Genomic DNA, 19,805 nt, shown 5'->3' on the forward strand with positions numbered 1-19,805 from the left:
ACAAGGACTGGGGTTGGGTTGGTACGGTGGTATGGTTGTCCCCCATGAATTGCCACGAAGGTAAGACACATGAGCAATAACTGAGGTTGGTGGGCCCCATGAAATGGTGAGCACTACAAAGCACCATCACTCAACTGACTGTTTGGGAGTGGGTGCGATGTGGACAGAGGCTACTTTGGGGGAATTATAACACCTGCGCTACAGCTCAAGTCCAACTGTGTACAAAACAGGCAATGCTGAAACACTGAAGTGCAAAGAGATTTCTGTGGGCACTGAAGTACCAGTTAATTATTAAAAAAAAATATAACAACTGAGATGAGGTCCAATACAGGCAAGGCTCAAAGCCATGACATCAAACTACAAGAGGTTCACTAACACCCATGGAACAAGATGTTAGTTCAGAGCTGAAGTGAAAAACCTAAATTATAATCCCACTGCTAGGGACTACTTGAGAGAAAGACTAACTATTGCTATAAAGAATGACAAAGTTGTATTATCCACTGAGAGATGAAGGAAAAGGAGTCTCATTTACATGTCACATACAGTAACATGACAGTCCTGACTGTTGTGGTTACCTGATTAGAGAAACAATACTGTTAACTGAAAATAACGTTCTCACCACTTAGTCTACTTAAAAACAAACAGAAACTGCCCCCCAGTGAATCAAAATCCAGGATAAACCCAGAACATACATATCACAATGTATGGGAATTGCACAGTGATCACCTGGATTTTAACCAACCGTAAGACAAATCATGATCCCCTTGATGTGCAGACAAATTTTACACTTTCCACTTGTTAAATATTTTTAATATGGAGATTTCGTATTTCTTAGTGAGAAGTAGTCAGGATAACTAAAGTGAGCAAGAAAACAGCTTTTAATAGTTTGATGTACAGGTAGTCTCCAAGTTACGGACATCCGACCTACGACTTACGAATGGGGCCGCAGCTGTGACGCATGTGCCTCATTAACTGCCGCTCCGTCACCTTCAACCTGGGGACACTGCAAGCGGTGGCTGGACGGAGGCTGGAGGGGGCAATTTCGCTGCTCGTGCAGTGTAGTGTCCTTCGGGCAGCTCCCGGCGGCAAGCGGTGACCCGTGGTCCATAGTCACCAGGGTCACAGCTATCGCTCGTGTGCAGGACGGAGGCTTGATGGGGCGGTTCGCTGCCTGCCCACTACGCCACTGCAGCTACTGCTCCTGACTAGCCGCCCACCGCTGGTAATGCTGCAATCAGTGACCTGGTTGTGGCTGAATGGAGGCCACTGAGGATAAACAGGGCAGTGGGGGGTAGCATTGTAGTGTGCCTCGGTTGGCTGCCTGTTGTATGGGGGTGGTGGTAAGCGATTCACTACCCACCTTTGGCCGCACTGTGTTCATTCTCGGTGGCCAGTTGCTGCAGGTAGCATACTATAGTGGAGGTGACTGTGTGGTGGGTGGTGAATCGCCCTTTGCCACCCCCATTCATTCTCAATAGTAAGCCTGCTTGTACTGTTAGCACATAGCAGGAAGTTGTCTTTTGTCAGTACATCAGACGTGCGGACGACGGGTGCCTTCCTGCTGTGATAGCGTGTACAGTGTTGTGCAGAAGAGCTCATCCTATCCTTTTGTCTTCACCTTTCAACAATGTCTCTGAAACACAAATCTGATGCAAGTGCTGGTGATGCAGTAAAGAAGAGAAAAACCATCACCTTTGAAAATAAAGTAGAAATAATAAAAAGGTCAGAGAGGGGTGAAACTCCATTATTCCCTGGCAGAGCACTTGGTTACATTCAGTCAATAACAGCATTTATTAAAATAATGTACCTGTTCCGTCTTACATACAAATTCAACTTAAGTACAAATCTACAGTCCCTATCTCGTACGTAACCCGTTTTATCTTGGTAGAGTAATATATATATATATATATATATATATATTGCTCTACTTTCCCCTATTGTATTATTAATATGTAGCCTTAGAATACCTAATCTCACAAACTTACCACTGTATATAACTAGTCCCCATATCTATAACCTCAGGCAATTAGATGTAGTAAAAAGACAAGCAGGAGTTAAGTTACATTTAAAATAATGTATTACTGATAATATTCATAAATAACAACAAAATGCAAAGTACATTTGAATATTGGCAACTTTCACTTTCATTCACTTTGCTATTTTCTTTCTTATTACCAATAATACAAGCTAGTAAACCTCTTATAACAGCAGCTGTCTTCTTTAAACCTGATCTCTGTTTTCTTGCTCTTAATCCTTCCAGCCTCCTTCCATTTTGTGGAACACTCAGCTCAGCTTCTGCTTTCTCTACCTGAACTACAGGTTTCCTAGCTTTAGCCTGCTTCCCTCTGCCACTCCACTGGAAGATGGCTGACTTTAAAATGAACTTAGGCATTTCTAAGTCTACAATTTACTCTAATACAATTTGGCAAATTCGTTATGGGTTGGCCTACTTTTGCCCCTGTAAGCAAACATACACATACATACACAAAGATCCTAAACGAATAAGTACCGTATGAATGACGAATGCATGTCCCATCACTCCCTAGCACTTTAACCACTTAAATGCCGTATGAATGATGCATGCATCTTTCACCACTCCCTAGCAGGGGGGTTGCAGGTGTTAAAATGTACTATTTCTCCCATTGGTCTGAGATATGGCAGTCTGGATTGGCTGGAGGTGTTGGACAGAAAACCTATAAATTTGCTTGCTCAACCACATTCTCTCTCTCTAACCAACATATGATGAAGAAGCATCTCTTTTGCTAACCTGTGATGATGAAGACAACACAATGAAGACCACAGCTCAGCAGCCATATTGAACAGACATGTGGCTGAAAGCTGAGCACCAATGATGCTTTAACTGGAGACATTTTAAGTAACTACAAGTCTGTGTGCCACGTGAGTTACACATCACCATTTTATCAGGTTGTATGTTTGCCAATATTCAAAAGGACTTTGCATTTTGTTGTTATTTATGAATATTATCAGTAATACATTATTTTACGTGTAACTTAACTCCTGCTTGTCTTTTTAGTAAATCTAATTGTCTGAGGTTATAGATATAGAAGGGAAGGTGGGGTTAAGTTATATACAATAATACCTTATAAACAGTGGTAAGTCTGTGAGATTAGGCATTCTAAGGCTACGTATTAATAATACAATAGGGGAAAGTATAGCAATATATACTACTCTACTAAGATAAAACACCCGGGGAACTGCTTGTACTTGGAACATTTTTCCAAATCCATTTACAATTCTTTGGGAGTAGTCACCATCCAAAAACACTATGTTCTATACACTCCAGGGAAATATAAGAAGTTTAATATCAACCAAACCTTACTCACCAGTACAGTTTGGAACGTTCCACAAGTGCATACGTGTCACCATCTCCAATGAAGACCCGGCAGTTCAAGCAAGTAAAGCACTCTGGGTGATACTTCTGCTCCCCTGCAACCTTCACAGACAGCAACAAGAGACACTAGTTGGTAGGATTCACATTCAGCTTCGTCACATATTTATAGTGTAACAAAGTAGAACACGGAACAAAAAGTGTCAGAATATGTCACCTGATAAAATGTATAATCTTAATAAAATATAACCTAAGATGAAGTGCTGTGTTATTTAAATGAAAATAATAAGTACCTGGTACAGAATGTGTTGAATGAGCAAAACTGATCTCAGGATGTCAGGCATACCATGGTCTGGAGAAGTTAAATGCTATCTAATAGCAAATTTGGTTTGTTATTACTGTATAGTCAATTTGTCATTTATACTTTTCTGTTTTTCATAAATATTTGAGAAAATTAATTGAAATTCAACTGTAGATTTCACTGGAGAAACATTTAAAACAAGAGAGTCTGGTGAGACTGCAAAAGTAGTCATAAACTGTAACGGTAAGCAGTGCCAGTGCATCACAAAACAAATGGTTGTGTGGGTCCTGTTAAATATTTTTTTAAGGATGTATACAAAGTATAAATGTGCACAATACCTAGGGTGAATTGTCCTTCTCACTCATTTACAGAAAATGATTACAAGTCCTCTCCCCACCAGTAAGGTCAACAGATATTCAAGAATAATGTACAGAAAATCAAAGAATCAGTCAGACATTTTTACATGTCTGTGTCATATAAGAAGTTACATACAGTGCATCCGAAAAGTATTCACAGCGCATCACTTTTTCCACATTTTGTTATGTCACAGCCTTATTCCAAAATGGATTAAATTCATTTTTTTCCTCAGAATTCCACACACAACACCCCATAATGACAACGTGAATAAAGTTTACTTGAAGTTTTTGCAAATTTATTAAAAATAAAAAAGCTGAAAAATCTCATGTACATAAGTATTCACAGCCTTTGCTCAATACTTTGTCGATGCACCTTTGGCAGCAATTACAGCTTCAAGTCTTTTTGAATATGATGCCACAAGCTTGGCACACCTATCCTTGGCCAGTTTCGCCCATTCCTCTTTGCAGCACCTCTCAAGCTCCATCAGGTTGGATGGGAAGCGTTGGTGCACAGCCATTTTAAGATCTCAAGTCTGGGTTCTGGCTGGGCCACTCAAGGACATTCACAGAGTTGTCCTGAAGCCACTCCTTAGATATCTTGGCTGTGTGTTTAGGGTCATTGTCTTGCTGAAAGGTGAACCATCGCCCCAGTCTGAGGTCAAGAGCACTCTGGAGCAGGTTTTCATCCAGGCTGTCTCTGTACATTGCTGCAGTCATCTTTCCCTTTATCCTGACTAGTCTCCCAGTTCCTGCCGCTGAAAAATATCCCCACAGCATGATGCTGCCACCACCATGCTTCACTGTAGGGATGGTATTGGCCTGGTAATGAGTGGTGCCTAATTTCCTCCAAACGTGACGCCTGGCATTCACACCAAAGAGTTCAATTTCTGTCTCATCAGACCAGATAATTTTGTTTCTCATGGTCTGATCCTTCAGGTGCCTTTTGGCAAACTCCAGGTGGGCTGCCATGTGCCTTTTACTAAGGAGTGGCTTCCGTCTGGCCACTCTACCATACAGGCCTGATTGGTGGATTGCTGCAAAGATGGTTGTCCTTCTGGAAGGTTCTCCTCACTCCACAGAGGACCTCTGAAGCTCTGACAGAGTGACCATCGGGTTCTTGGTCACTTCCCTGAGTAAGGCCCTTCTCCCCTGATCGCTCAGTTTAGATGGCCGGCCAGCTCTAGGAAGAGTCCTGGTGGTTTCGAACTTCTTCCACTTACAGATGATGGAGGCCACTGTGCTCATTAGGACCTTCAAAGCAGAATACATTTTTTTGTAACCTTCCCCAGATTTGTGCCTCGAGACAATCCTGTCTTGGAGGTCTACAGACAATTCCTTTGACTTCATGCTTGGTTTGTGCTCTGACCTGAACTGCCAACTGTGGGACCTTATATAGACAGGTGTGTGCCTTTCCAAATCATGTCCAATCAACTGAATTTACCACAGGTGGACTCCAATTAAGCTGCAAAAACATCTCAAGGATGATCAGGGGAAACAGGATGCACCTGAGCTCAATTTTGAGCTTCATGCCAAAGGCTGTGAATACTGTACATGTGCTTTCTCAGTTTTTTTATTTTTAATAAATTTGCTAAAACCTCAAGTAAACTTTTTTCATGTTGTCATTATGGGGTGTTGTGTGTAGAATTCTGAGGAAAAAAATGAATTTAATCAATTTTGGAAATTTTGGAATAAGGCTGTGACATAACAAAATGTGGAAAAAGTGATGCGCTGTGAATACTTTCAGGATCCACTGTATATTAAAGACAACAAAATCAACTGACAGAATTCAAAAATCTTTAAATAAAGGCAAACCACAGAGTGGGAAAATATAACCCAAATGATAGATGCAGTGGTGCTGTCCCAGGACCACCCACAGATGACCGCCTTTGTCATGAAGCACCTACATTGAGACCAAAAATGATCACATCTAGCAGCACTTTTTGAATGTAAAAGTCCATTACAGTTATTACTTATAGTAAAATCCCCGTCCAAAAAAGGGAATTTGGAAAGTACAGAATACATAGCGTGTCTATTGTGTATTACAAAATGTACAATATATGCAATAAAACAACATATAATAGTGTATACACACAGAGTATATCAACATCAGTAAAAGTGGACAAGATCCAATACTGATCTCTTTTTATTGTGTAATATTTATAATTAATGGCTTTGTAATAATGCTTACACATTATTTTGAGACCATACATTTTTGACATCTAGGATTAAATATGCCAAGCTCCATCTTCCTAAGATAACTCTAAACATTTATGACATCATTCCCAGTAAAAGATGAATAAGCCATCAGTACTCTGAAAATTATCTTTATTATAGATTGTGTATTTTCCTTATTTAAACAAAAAAACAGAAATTTAAAAGTGACAGCAAATAATATAATTAATTTCACAGTGAAACAGAGTCTATGCAACAACAGAAGTAGCAATTTAACAACATTATAATTCAAGATTAGAGTGAGAAATGCACCATATGCTCAGAAGACAAAACATTTATGAATATAAAGAAGTCGTTTTGCAAGAAACAAGAACAGAATTTCACTTTTTTTCACATGGTAATGACAACATGCCATGACACATATCAGAAGTCCCCCAGTTATATTCAGTATATTCACATTATCTCGCCAATTGAAAACGTTTTTCCGTTAAGATGATCTGCTGAATCTTTTTGGGTTCATAAAAATCTAGGTATCCTCCATAACTAGATTGTCAGAACAGAAATGTTATAAAAGGAAGCAGGCACACTTCCTGAAGATAAAGTGACAGGGCCGTCAAAAGACGTTTCTATCGACTGTTGTTAAAAAAAAGAAGAAAAAAAAAAAAAACAACTTCTTACACAACCAGTAAATGATTACAGGGTTCCGATACAATCCCAAAAAAGGACGATCTATCCTCAAAGAAGGATAAAGGCATGAAACAGTTTTTACAATTGAGAATCGGGTAATTTTTAAAAAACTTACCTGTTTATCCTTCCGACTCCAGTTAAAACAACAAAACACATCAGCTAAGTCCCAGATCTCCACTTCACTCACCATGGCATCACAGAGTGGCATAAAAGAAAAGTAATTTTGTGATACATGAAACTGAAATAATGTAAAACAAAAGCTGGTCTAAGAATGGAAACAGTAACTCCTTCTGTTGACATCACTGGACAGCGCATACGCATGTGCATGTTCTCACACACACACACACACACACTGATGCACTGCTCTGAATGATTCTGCGCTTCCAGCTCTCACTTCCTGCCTGACTCTGCCCAGCACTCCCACCTGAGAAAGACACACCAAAGAGACAGCCTTTAACTAAGAAGCACAAACATAAATCAAACTTAAAGACTGCCACCTCAGTCCTATATACACAAAAATATTCATGAAACTGCAACAGAATGTCTCACAGCTGAAATTCGACATTTATTCAAAAACAAACAAAAAAAATAACCAAAACTACCTCTCAATGGGATGACGACAGATGTAAAAACTGACTCTACTCTTCTGAATATATTTGTACATCAATTGCTAAACCTGTGCTAAATCTCCATCACAAACCAACAAACATTTACATTTCTGAAAGCAAAACCAAAACAGCCCTGCTGAGTTTTTTAAGCAGAGCAGCAGGAAAAAACATTCCATAACATGATGCGTCACATACATGAAACCTGTCTCCTGAACAGCGGGGAAAAGAGCACACTACTCATGGAGGGGCCGCACATTTTCATCATAATAGTATGTGCTTGGGACATAATCTACACACCCAAAGCTAAATCTCTACTCAAATTTACATATAAAGTGCAAATTGACAGGTGCTCATAACTGGCAAGAAATTATTTAACACTAGAATTACCAGAGCCTACGAAAAAACTCGTAATTCCGTCCCACCTTAAACTGCTTCTTAAATCCCTTCACACCTCTCCGCCAGCGTCCTTTGTTCTCTAAATGTGCTGATAAAGAGAAGCTAGGAGCAGCCGGCTATTCCATCCCCACCAATTTAGAACGTGCGAACTTCTCTCAGCTCATGCCTTGATTGAGTATCTGGGAGTGAAGTGGAGTTTTAGAGTGGAAATAATAGATCGTTGTTTGGAACACACGCATTTCATGTCTGTTCCGTTTCTACAGTAATCTGTGTCAACACATTGTTAAAACAGAAACTTTTTTTATATTCTAGTAGTAGATGACAAAATGTAGGCATAAACTATATAATGTATGAAGCCTGAAGTCCAAATAGCAAAGAAACATTTTCACAAGAATAACACAATTGCACTTTTATTCAAACATATAACTGCAGAAAGAAAAAGCCGCCTTAACATGCGACATTGACACCAGTTTACTATAACTGACTCCGTGGTTCAATAGATACAGCCCCGCTTGGGAATCAAGGGGTCACGGGTTCGATCCTGCGCCCCTCCCTTTTGAGAAGTAAACTGTTCTTAGTCTTACTGTTTTAGAATAAAACATACATTTGATTTCAGTCTGTAACAGCCGGTGCAATTTATGATCTTTGTAAAGGTTAGCTTTTTTTTTTATTCACTTTTCACTCTCTCAGTCGCTTCAGAATCAATCCATACAACCCCATCTGACACGGCTGTTTTCACTAAAGACGCTATAGCTCTGCAGTGTACCACGATGCATACTAACGCCCCACCCCGGTTCTGACACACAAACGCTGGCTAAGCTGCCTTCTTCGATCTCACCGTCACTTGCTTTTCTTTTATTCAGTTTTATTGAGTGTTCCTGCTGTATGCTTTTTCTTTTGCACCCAGGACATGCAGAAGAAAGAATGGTAAAGACCAGTAACTTCGGCGCTATATGCAATCATCAGACACTCCCCATCTGCCCGTGTCGCTCAAACACAGGAACATATATTGGTGTAAAAGTATAACAAAAGTGCACTTTTATTCAAGTGCACTTTTTCCATCGCCTTTTCCTGTAAGAAGCAGTGTACACACTTCTCTCTATGCTGTGGTTTCTATTACACACCTGAAAGAAAGACAATATATGTGAAAATATAATCGCACTAATGCAATATTATTTGAAAACGAACAGCGTCAGATCGGTGTGAATTTATGCAGGAACTGGAAATTCTCTGATGCGGACCTTCCCCAGGGAAGAAAGTACAGTGTCAGGTGCTCATTCAGTGTAATAGAAACCATAGCACAGAGAGGTGTGTACACGGCAACAAGTACACGGTCGTAAATGTAGGAAGGACGGTCCTTGGGTGTGTGGGAACTGTTAATATTTGAATGTGATGATTTTATATAGCACGGAATGAAAATCTGCACTTCTTAGCATTGCACCATGCAAGATGTCGTATCAATCGCCTACTGTATCTTGCTTTCTTTTTTCTTCGGTTATACAGGTAGTTTTGAATAAAAGTGCACTTGTTTTGTTTGCGAAATGAAGTGTCTGCGTGCACTTTTCGTGGCATTACACGTGTATTTTTGAGCATGCCCGCTTGAGCAGTATAAAAGTATTGAAAAGTATAACAAAACAACGGGCAGATGGAGAGTGTCTGATGATTGCATATAGCGCCGAACTTACTGCTCTTTACTATTCTCTCCTCTGCGTGCCCTGGAGTACAAAAGAAACAGAATACAGACGCTATAGCTCTGTGCTGTACCACGATGCATACTAACGCCCCCACCGGTTCTGACACAGACGCTGGCGAAGCTGTCTTCGTATCTCACCGTCACTTGATTTTCTTTTTATTCAGTTTTATTGAGTGTTCCTGCCAGTCCCCGCATGTTGCTGTATGCTGGATATGTTCATATGTATTGTCTCTTTCTTTCAGGTGTGTAATAGAAACCACAGCATAGAGAGAAGTGTGTACACTGCTTCTTACAGGAAAAGGCGATGGAAAAAGTGCACTTGAATAAAAGTGCACTTTTGTTATACTTTTACACCAATATATGTTCCTGTGTTTGAACGACACGGGCAGATGGGGAGTGTCTGATGATTGCATATAGCGCGAAGTTGGTCTTTACCATTCTTTCTTCTGCATGTCCTGGGTGCAAAAGAAAAAGCATACAGCAGGAACACTCAATAAAACTGAATAAAAAGAAAAGCAAGTGACGGTGAGATACTAAGAAGGCAGCTTCGCCAGCGTTGTGTGTCAGAACCGGGGGGGGGGGCGTTAGTATGCATCGTGGTACACTGCAGAGCTATAGGCGTCTTTAGTGAAAACAGCCGTGTCAGATGGGGTTGTATGGATTGATTCTGAACGCGACTGAGAGAGTGAAAAGTGAATAAAAAAAAAAAGCTAACCTTTACAAAGATCATAAATTGCACCGGCTGTTACAGACTGAAATCAAATGTATGTTTTTATTCTAAAACAGTAAGACTAAGAACAGTTTACTTCTCAAAAGGAGGGGCGAGGATCGAACCCGTGACCCTTGATTCCAAGCGGGGCTGTATCTATTGAACCACGGAGTCAGTTATAGTAAACTGGTGTCAATGTCGCATGTTAAGGCGGCTTTTTCTTTCTGCAGTTATATGTTTGAATAAAAGTGCAATTGTGTTATTCTTGTGAAAATGTTTCTTTGCTATTTGGACTTCAGGCTTCATACATTATATAGTTTATGCCTACATTTTGTCATCTACTACTAGAATATAAAAAAAGTTTCTGTTTTAACAATGTGTTGACACAGATTACTGTAGAAACGGAACAGACATGAAATGCGTGTGTTCCAAACAACGATCTATTATTTCCACTCTAAAACTCCACTTCACTCCCAGATACTCAATCAAGGCATGAGCTGAGAGAAGTTCGTGCACGTTCTAAATTGGTGGGGGGATGGAATAGCCGGCTTCTCTTTAGCAGCACATTTAGAAGACAAAGGGCGCTGGCGGAGAGGTGTGAAGGGATTTAAGAAGCAGTTTAAGGTGGGACGGAATTACGAGTTTTTTCGTAGGCTCTGGTAATTCTAGTGTTAAGGCATGCTGGTAAACACACAGTTCTTGACAAATGTGAAGAGGTGTCAGGATAGCAAAAACCTGCCAAAAGCAAGGATGCCATAAAGGTGGCAGTGGACAATCTCCCTGAAAATCTCCACATGAGAGGAACTGAGAGCGAAAACACAACTTGACATTCTAGTGCATGGTTGCAGTTACTGAAAACCAGAACACAACCTAAAATAGTCAGATGTTATGCTATAAAGTCCTCTTACATAAAAGATTAACCTTTTGGGCACTAAGGAGTTTTTGCCATTATTGCAAACGGCTGATGAACAGTGAGCATAACAGATTTTAATAGAAAGTATTATATGATTAAAAACCTTTAGGAACCGAATAAAACACAAAACATTGCTGCTTTGGGGATTCCTCTCCAAAACAAACTGGGTTTTACGGTACATAACCCAGGCATGTTATGATGTACAATCCTGGAATCAAGTTTCTTTTGTGCCCCAATCTGTCAGCCTTCATTGTACCAAGTTTGGATGTCATGAGAGGGACGGCTGCGAGGGCTTGGAAGGCAGGTAAAGAGGCGTTTGTTAGAGAAATCTGTGAGCAAGTGACACACCATCTGTGGTCTAGCGACCCACGTCCTGCTTACAGAGGAATCAAAGCATTACGCACATCTGAATCTGTTCCTCGGAGAGTTGTAGTCAGGGCGGCTGATGGCACGGTCCTTACTGCAGTTGTGACCCGCTGGGCTGGCTACTTTGAGCAGTTGTTCAAAGCTGATCCTCCGGCTAGGACGCTGGATATCTCTGGGTCCACGGTTCTTCAGGCTGATCCTCCAGTTAGTTGTGTACCACCCAATCTCACTGAGATTGCACAGGTGGTGAACCAGCTGAGGGAGGGAAAGGCTGAAGGATCTGTGGTATCCGGGGTGAACTTCTCCAGGCTTAGGGGAGGCTGTCCTCCTGGCATTGCAAGCAATCTTTACTTTCATTGGGGAGACTGGCATCATCCCAACCGACTGGAAAACAGGACTTGTTGTCCCTATCTGGAAAGGGAAGGGTGATTGCCTGGATTGCAGCAACTACAGGGGGATAACCCTACTCTCTGTGCCGGGTAAGGTCCTTGCTAGGGTCATCCTCAATAGGATCCATGATCACTTGCTCACCTACCAGCAACCTGAACAGTCTGGTTTTATGCCTAAGAAGTCTACCATTGACCGCATCCTGGCACTAAGGGTTCTCAGAGTGCAAACACGAATATTGACAGAGTTTCTTTGCAGCCTTTGTTGATTTCCACAAAGCGTTCGACTCAGTTGATCGAGCTGCCCTTTGGGATATCCTGAGGATTCGCGGGATCCCCTCGAGGATATCATGGCTGGCCTGTACACTGGTACTGTGAGTGCTGCGCAGAGTGGAGGGAGGACCTCTGTGTTTTTCCTAGTTGATTCTGGGGTTCGTCAGGGTTGTGTTTTTGCTCCTACTCTGTTCAATGCTTGTCTGGACTGGGTGTTGGGCAAGGTCGTGGGGTCCAGCGGCTGTGGGACATCTGTTGGTGAAGAAAGATGGTTGTGATCTTCGCGGAGGCAATGGAGGTTCTGATGGGGGCGCTCGAGAGACTGAATGAGGAGTCTGAGTGTCTGGGCGTGTGAGCGTCCTGGATAAAAACTAAGATCCAGGCCTTTAATGACCTCTTGGGCACAGCCATCAGCTGTGTGTCTGTTTGCAGAGAGAGTGATGACCTTGTTAAGAGGTTTACTTACCTTGGCAGTGACATTAATGTCTCTGGTAACTCTTCCTATGAAGTCAGTAGACGGATTTCAAGAGTGCGGGGGGTCATGAGGTTGTTGGAAAGGGGTGTGTGGCGCTCCCGATTTCTATGCAAAAGGACGAAGGTCCAAGTCTTTAGAGTCCTGGTGCTTCCTGTCTTGCTATTATATGTTGCGAGACATGGATGCTATCCAGTGACCTAAGATGAAGACTGGACTCCTTTGGTACTGTGTCTCTCTGGAAAATCCTTGGGTACTGTTGGTTTGACTTTGTGTTGAATGAGTGGTTGCTCATGGAGTCCCGAATGAGGCACATCACCTGCATTGTGAGGAAGTGTTGGTTACGGCACTACGGCAATGTGATGTGTTTCCCCGAGGGTGATCTGGCTCATAAGATCCTCATTGCCGGGGACCCGAGTGGCTGGACCAGGCCAAGGGGTCGCCCTCGTAACACCTGGCCGCAGCAGATAGAGGGTCATTTCTGGAGGGTGGGACTGGACCGTGCATCTGCCTCGGGGGTTGCAAACCGGGATCCCGAGTTATTTTGTCGTGCAGTGAGTGCGGCAACGCACTGTACCAGCACACTTCCCAACTTGACTTGACTTCTGTTGCCATTGTCCCACAAAGGCTTATATATTCATTTTTGTTGTTGTTGTTTATTTCTTGCATCTCATGCCTGAAGTAAACAAAGTACATTTACATACCAGCTTCCTCCAGTACTTGATTGTGGACGTTGGAACAATGTGTTTGCTGGCAGCCCTGGGCCCCCAGTGCTAGTCAAACACCCCACACCTACACCTAGAACAGTGTTTCTCAGCCACTTTTGGGTTGCAGGTGCCCTTACTAACATGTGACTTGTTCACAGTACAATCCAACTACCATTTCATTGAATGGATCGACAGCTGTGCAAGACTTTTTTTATCCTGTTTCTAACTACACTCACTTCACCAAATGCTTGTTTGATTTAGAAATGGGACACACTAGTGAGTCGTCCATGTTCTCCAGTGTCTGCGTGGGTTTCCTCCAGGTGCTCCGGTTTCCTTCCACAGTCCAAAGACATGCAAGTTAGGTGCATTGGCGATCCTAAATTGTCCCTAGTGTGTGCTTGGTGTGTGGGTGCCCTGAGGTGGGCTGGCGCCCTGCCCGGGGTTTGTTTCCTGCCTTGCGCCCTGTGTTGGCTGGGATTGGCTCCAGCAGACCCCCGTGACCCTGTGGTTGGGATGTAGCGGGTTGGATAATGAATGGATAGTGAGTCGTCTACTTGTTCCCACTAAGTTTTAAGCAAAATTCACTCATGGTTGTCTCCAAATGTATATATTATAGACCTGGTTCAGCAAAACTAACTCAGCTGTGATGCCCTGCTCACTTCGGCATATACATGTGCAAATTGCTTATTACATGGAAATTTACGATTTATTTGAAAGAAGACACTCTTGGGTATGTAAAACAAAAAAAAAAAACAGTACTCGTTTATTACAATGTACACAAACAACTTTAAAATATGGCAGTGTCATGCCGACAGTATACCTCGTGCCTACTCGTACACCTCGTGGCTACTACTGAGCATTTTCATGCTGTGAGTAGTTAAGGGGTATACGGTGTACTTTACATTAACTTAATTTTCAAGTGTAGCTCCTATCAGTCTCCAAATTTATGAACTAACCCTCTCACCCCTGATATTCTAAAATCCAGTGGTACACAAAAAGATCTTTCAACTAGCATCCAGGCCTGCTGTTTCACTCCCAAGAAGATTTATGCTTAGTATGTAAAACTGAAGCAAGTGTCCTAATATCTCATTGAGGCCTTGGCAATCCTACAATTACCAAATTTATTAATTGAGTAAGTATTAAAACAAACAAACATTTAAATAAAAATAACATTAATGTGGTCTTTTGTAAACAATTGTTCAGAAAAGTAACACACAAGCAGATCAATAATTCTTAAAGGCTTTGCATAAACTCTAACAGTGCACATTGCATTTTTGTGTACATAAACTATGACGTCTTTGTAACTTCCAAGTTTTTTTTTCAAAAAAGACTAGAATGCAATTGAGTTCTAAAGTAGTAAATACACGCTAGGAAGCATAACTAGAAAATATATGAGCACAGAGGAGTCATGCCAATGTTTATGCAGTTGAACACTTTTTTGCATCATATAGTAAATGTGATGAAATAGAACTGTAAAATCGTACATAATTAAAAGAAAGTAATGCATTACAGTAGCACACCCTGTGGTGAGGATTTAAAAACCGAGGGAAAACTAGAGTCACAGTGCTGAAGAGTGTTGCCCCTGAATGAACAGTAAAGAATAAAACTGTTCCAAAGGTAAAAATAATTGAAGAGCCACTTCTTGAGATGTTAAACGTTTAACTGGCTACAAAAAACAGTTAAACCTGTAGAATAAAATAAACATCACATCACTACTTCAAATGCAGAAGTTCACAGGTTTGTACTTGTGCTTCTGGAATTTAGAAATAAGATTCCTTTCAAAATTGTTTGTATAGACGTACAGTACAGGCCAAAAGTTTGGACACACTTTCTCATTCAATGTGTTTTCTTTATTTTCATGACCATTTACATTGGTAGATTCTCACTGAAGGCATCAAAACTATGAATGAACACATGTAGAGTTATGTACTTAACAAAAAAAGGTGAAATAACTGAAAACATGTTTTATATTCTAGGTTCTTCAAAATAGCTACTTTTTGCTCTGATTACTTTTTTACTCTCTCTTGGCATTCTCTCGATGAGCTTCAACAGGTAGTCACAGGTAGTCACCTGAAATGGTTTTCACTTCACAGGTGTTCGAGAGAGCTCTTTTTTTTTTTTTTTTTAAGTATACTGGTAAACGTTCTCACAGAGCTGAAGCTGCAGTCTTATAATATCTGTGAGTAGATGGAAATGGGGCTGCAACTACAGCCATGCTGATTGATAGCCTACATGACTCAACTGTCAAAAGCCAGAGTGAACTACAAGTCCATTTGTAAAATAGACTGTAGAATTGATACCATGAAAATTGAGCACTTAAGGTTTAAAAATGTTAAAACTGATACTTATCAATATTTCAATACTTTTCACAATCCTAGTACATTATGCTCTCAAGAGTGAACATATGTGAATTCCTTCATTAATAGATATGCAAGTCCACACTCCACAGTGAAATGGATGAAGAGTCAGGACTATTGATTGTCAGGAGTTAAACACAGAATGATGTGGTTATGACTATGTAACCATTCAAAAGTTTGTGTATAGCAGATGGTTACAAGACTGGCTTTAAGAAGTCTTTTAAACTGTGGCCAAGCTTTCAAATTACCCTAAAATAGGAAAATAAAGGCTTCAGAAAAATAAACTGTATCAGAGATGGAATTAACTAACTTACTATGGTGAGCATCACTAACTTCCAGGCATTAGAGCACTTGGTCCGGCAACAGATTATACGGTAACTTTACTCATAGTTCAAAAACAGATTGCACCACTTTATGTCCCAAGACGTAGCAATGACATGATGAAATGTTGAAAAATCCACATATTGCACTGATAACTTTCTAGTGGTTCACGTGACAGAGAAATTCAGCCAATCCCCTAGGAGGAATTTCACTCATGTTATGCTAACACAGTGCAGTTTTCAAATTGATTGAAACAAGTTTTCTTGAAAGCTTTTCAGAATATGCCAGCATCATGATTTTTTGCCCTTTTCATGAGTTAGATTTGGAGAGAGCCTGTCTGAAAGAGAAATGGGTCAGTTTGCCTAGTGAAGGCTGGGTAGTCTATTGGCCTTGGAACCATTGTACATTTTGTTTTTATTTTCTCCAGCCCATCTAAAGTTTAGCTTTTTCCTCTCCTCTTGGCCACCTGATCTTACTTTATTCTTTGTTACTTAGTATTGCCATAATCTTATTTCTGTCTCATATAAACTATTCTTTCTTCATCTTGTAAAGCACTTTCAGCTACAACATTTGTATCTAAATGTTTTATATAAAACTTTTTGTTGTTTCAGACAGAAGTAGATACTGCAGAGAATGTATGAAGAACTTATAGGAAATATTTATCATGGTTTTAATGGGAAACAGGCCTCCGTTATAGTGCCTTTCAGGTAAAACAGGTGCATCAGAAGTACTATAGAGTACAGTACTTTTCTGTATACCATATTTGCAGTGCCACTGTTATTGGCAGGCAGGGTGGAAAAGTGGTTAAGGCTAAGAGACCTAGGACTTCAAACCCTGCAGTTGTGGGTACAAATCCTGCTGCTGACACCATGAGCAAGATACATCATTGGCCTGTGTTCCAGTTGGAAAATCAAACAAAATGTAACTCAAATGTTGTAAGTCACCTTGGATAAAGGCATCACTAATATTATTAGGTCACTAGAGGTACTTACTCTTGAGAATACTATTGCCCATGAGTAAAATATTCCGGCATTAGATCATTTCCAGTTTTTCCTAGTGATCTGGCTTTTGTTGATGGACATTGCAAAATTTGAATTGAAACAGGTAATCAGTAGGAATAATGTGAAATCTGACCATATATTATTATAATTACTAGGTGTTTATGATTTTCATTAACTCAAGTACAGTGTTTCTTTTTGTTTTTCTTGTGAGTTGCATGGGGTCCCCGCTTTGAAGTCCAGAGATGTGAATGTATATACAAAGAAGTGTTTGAAGTGAATATAAATTACTGCAGGTACACTGATGAATAATATGAATTGAACTTAACATTTTCTTTGAGCTTTGCCTACCTTTCTACTTCAATTTCATACCTGAATGTAGGCAACATATGTGATCACATCTCTTTTTTCCAGTCCAGGACACCACCTCCTCTTCAGTCATTCATGCACCCTGTTGGCTAGTGCTTCTGTTTGACTGCTCTGTCCATTGTTCTCATAAAGCACACTCTCAGAGCAGCAAAGAGCAAGTAAGTTAGCATAATACTAATAAAAAGCAACAAATAAAAGCATATTCTTTTTTTTCTATAATGTCACTAAACTTCAATTAAATCCATCCATGCATTTTTGAGATTTTAGGGTATTTCTTAGTGGATACCTACTGTTCTAGATTAGGGCTGGGCAAAATATCCAATTTTCCATTTGGTTTTTAATAAAAATAAATATGCAAAAGTCATTATCACGATGTTCAGCCCTTTTTTTCCCCACAACTTCCTCTGAATGTTAAATAAAATCCACAAATTCTGCAGTACTCTTTTTAAGCATGTTTACATCGACTCCGCCCATGTTGCCTGGCAGTCATAAGCATGAAGGGAAAACCAACGGGGATCAGATTAGGAATAGTTTAGAACAAGTAGGGTTAGTGCTGCTGTATGCAAATGGTTTCCCAGGGATGACAGTTCAAGGAATAAATCCTTTATCAATTAAAAGTGTTACTGCATATGAAAACTCATTCTAGACACATGTGGAGCCTGTAATGTGCTCTTCTGCCTCCTCAGTGAAATGGGTTACTTTTATAAAATGCTTGATGTTCCTACTTAACTCGTGCTCAGACACTACTCATACTATGTTAGTAGTCAAATAACTACACTAACTGGTAGTTCACATTATACCATAAGTAAAACGTCTGTACGTCACGTAAGACCTCATCTATCCATTTCATGCACACTCTGCTACTGACACATTACAAGCATGAATAAAAACAAGGCTTCGTATTGTTTCTTTTTTCTTTTTACCTTCATGTATCAGTTATAGGGTGAACTGTATTACCAGCCATTTTATTTTAATTTTGAGTTTGTATCTTTGTTCAGCAGATGAATTGAGCTTCCTAATGACAGTGATAAAGTCTTTCCTGAAAGATTAAAAGTTATGATGCTGTGTTGTTTCATCCCGTTTACTATTCTATTTTGCCCTTGTACACTTATCATAGTTTATGTCTTGTCATGTAAAGAATTTAAACAGTTTGCGGTTTTTAATGTTTAACTTGTAAAGCTTCCTAAGTTCTGGGGTCAATGATGAAACGTAAGAATATACAGTGAGAAAACAAAAAAAACAAAATTGTTCTAAAACATTATCTAATATCTGTACAATATTTAACTTTAGTTATATATTACCTTTATAGCATACAGTTAGGTCCATAAATATTTGGACAGGGACAACTTTTTTCTAATTTTGGTTCTGTACATTACCACAATGAATTTTAAATGAAGCAACTCAGATGCAGTTAAAGTGCAGACTTTCAACTTTAATTTAGTGGGTGGAACAAAAAAATTGCATAAAAATGTGAGGCAACTAAAGTATTTTTTTAACACAATCCCTTCATTTCAGGGGCTCAAAAGTAATTGGACAATTGACTCAAAGGCTATTTCATTGGCAGGTGTGGGCAAGTCCGTTGTTATGTCATTATCAATTAAGCAGATAAAAGGCCTGGAGTTGATTTGAGGTGTGGTGCTTGCATGTGGAAGATTTTGCTGTGAACAGACAACATGCGGTCAAAGGAGCTCTCCATGCAGGTAAAAGAAGCCATCGTTAAGCTGCAAAAACAGAAAAAACCCATCCGAGAAATTGTTACAATTTTACAAGTGGCAAAATCTACCACTTTGGTACATCCTGAGAAAGAAAGCAAGCACTGGTGAACTCAGCAACGCAAAAAGTCCTGGACATCCACGGAAGACAACAGTGGTGGATGATCGCAGAATCATGTCCATGGTAAAGAGAAACCCCTTCACAGTCTACCATAAAGAGAAGATTGCATGAAAGTAAATAGAGGGTGCACTGCAAGGTGCAAGCCACTCATAAGCCTCAAGAACAGAGAGAAGAGAGAATAGGCTAGATTGGACTTTGCTAAAGAACATCTAAATAAGCCAGCAGAGTTCTGGAAAAACATTCATTGGACAGATGAAACCAAGATCAACCTCTACCAGAATGATGGCAAGAAAAAAAGTATGGAGAAGGAGTGGAACAGCTCACTATCCAAAGCATACCACATTATCTGTAAAACACGGTGGAGGCAGTGTGATGGCTTGGGCGTGCGTGGCTGGAGTGGCACTGGGACACTAGTGTTTATTGATGATGTGACACAGGACAGAAGCAGCCGAATTAATTCTGAGGTGTTCAGAGACATACTGAACATACATGCAGTCAAATTGATTGGGCGGTGTTTCATAATACAGACAGACAATGAC

At 40.3% G+C, this 19,805-nt stretch overlaps 1 protein-coding gene across 4 annotated transcripts in view; it reads right to left on the minus strand.

Moving 5' to 3' along the window:
• Positions 1-19,805, minus strand: part of limk1a (LIM domain kinase 1a) — a 116,407-nt gene that overhangs the window by 26,283 nt on the left and 70,319 nt on the right. For all 4 annotated transcript variants that reach the window (XM_039756958.1, XM_039756957.1, XM_039756960.1 and 1 more), the window contains one exon: positions 3,345-3,454. In XM_039756958.1, the coding sequence (XP_039612892.1) occupies positions 3,345-3,454 (110 nt within the window). The remainder of the gene's footprint in view (positions 1-3,344; positions 3,455-19,805) is intronic.

The sequence above is a fragment of the Polypterus senegalus genome, chromosome 6, assembly GCF_016835505.1.
Source record: "Polypterus senegalus isolate Bchr_013 chromosome 6, ASM1683550v1, whole genome shotgun sequence".
NCBI classification, from domain to species: Eukaryota; Metazoa; Chordata; class Cladistia; order Polypteriformes; family Polypteridae; genus Polypterus; species Polypterus senegalus.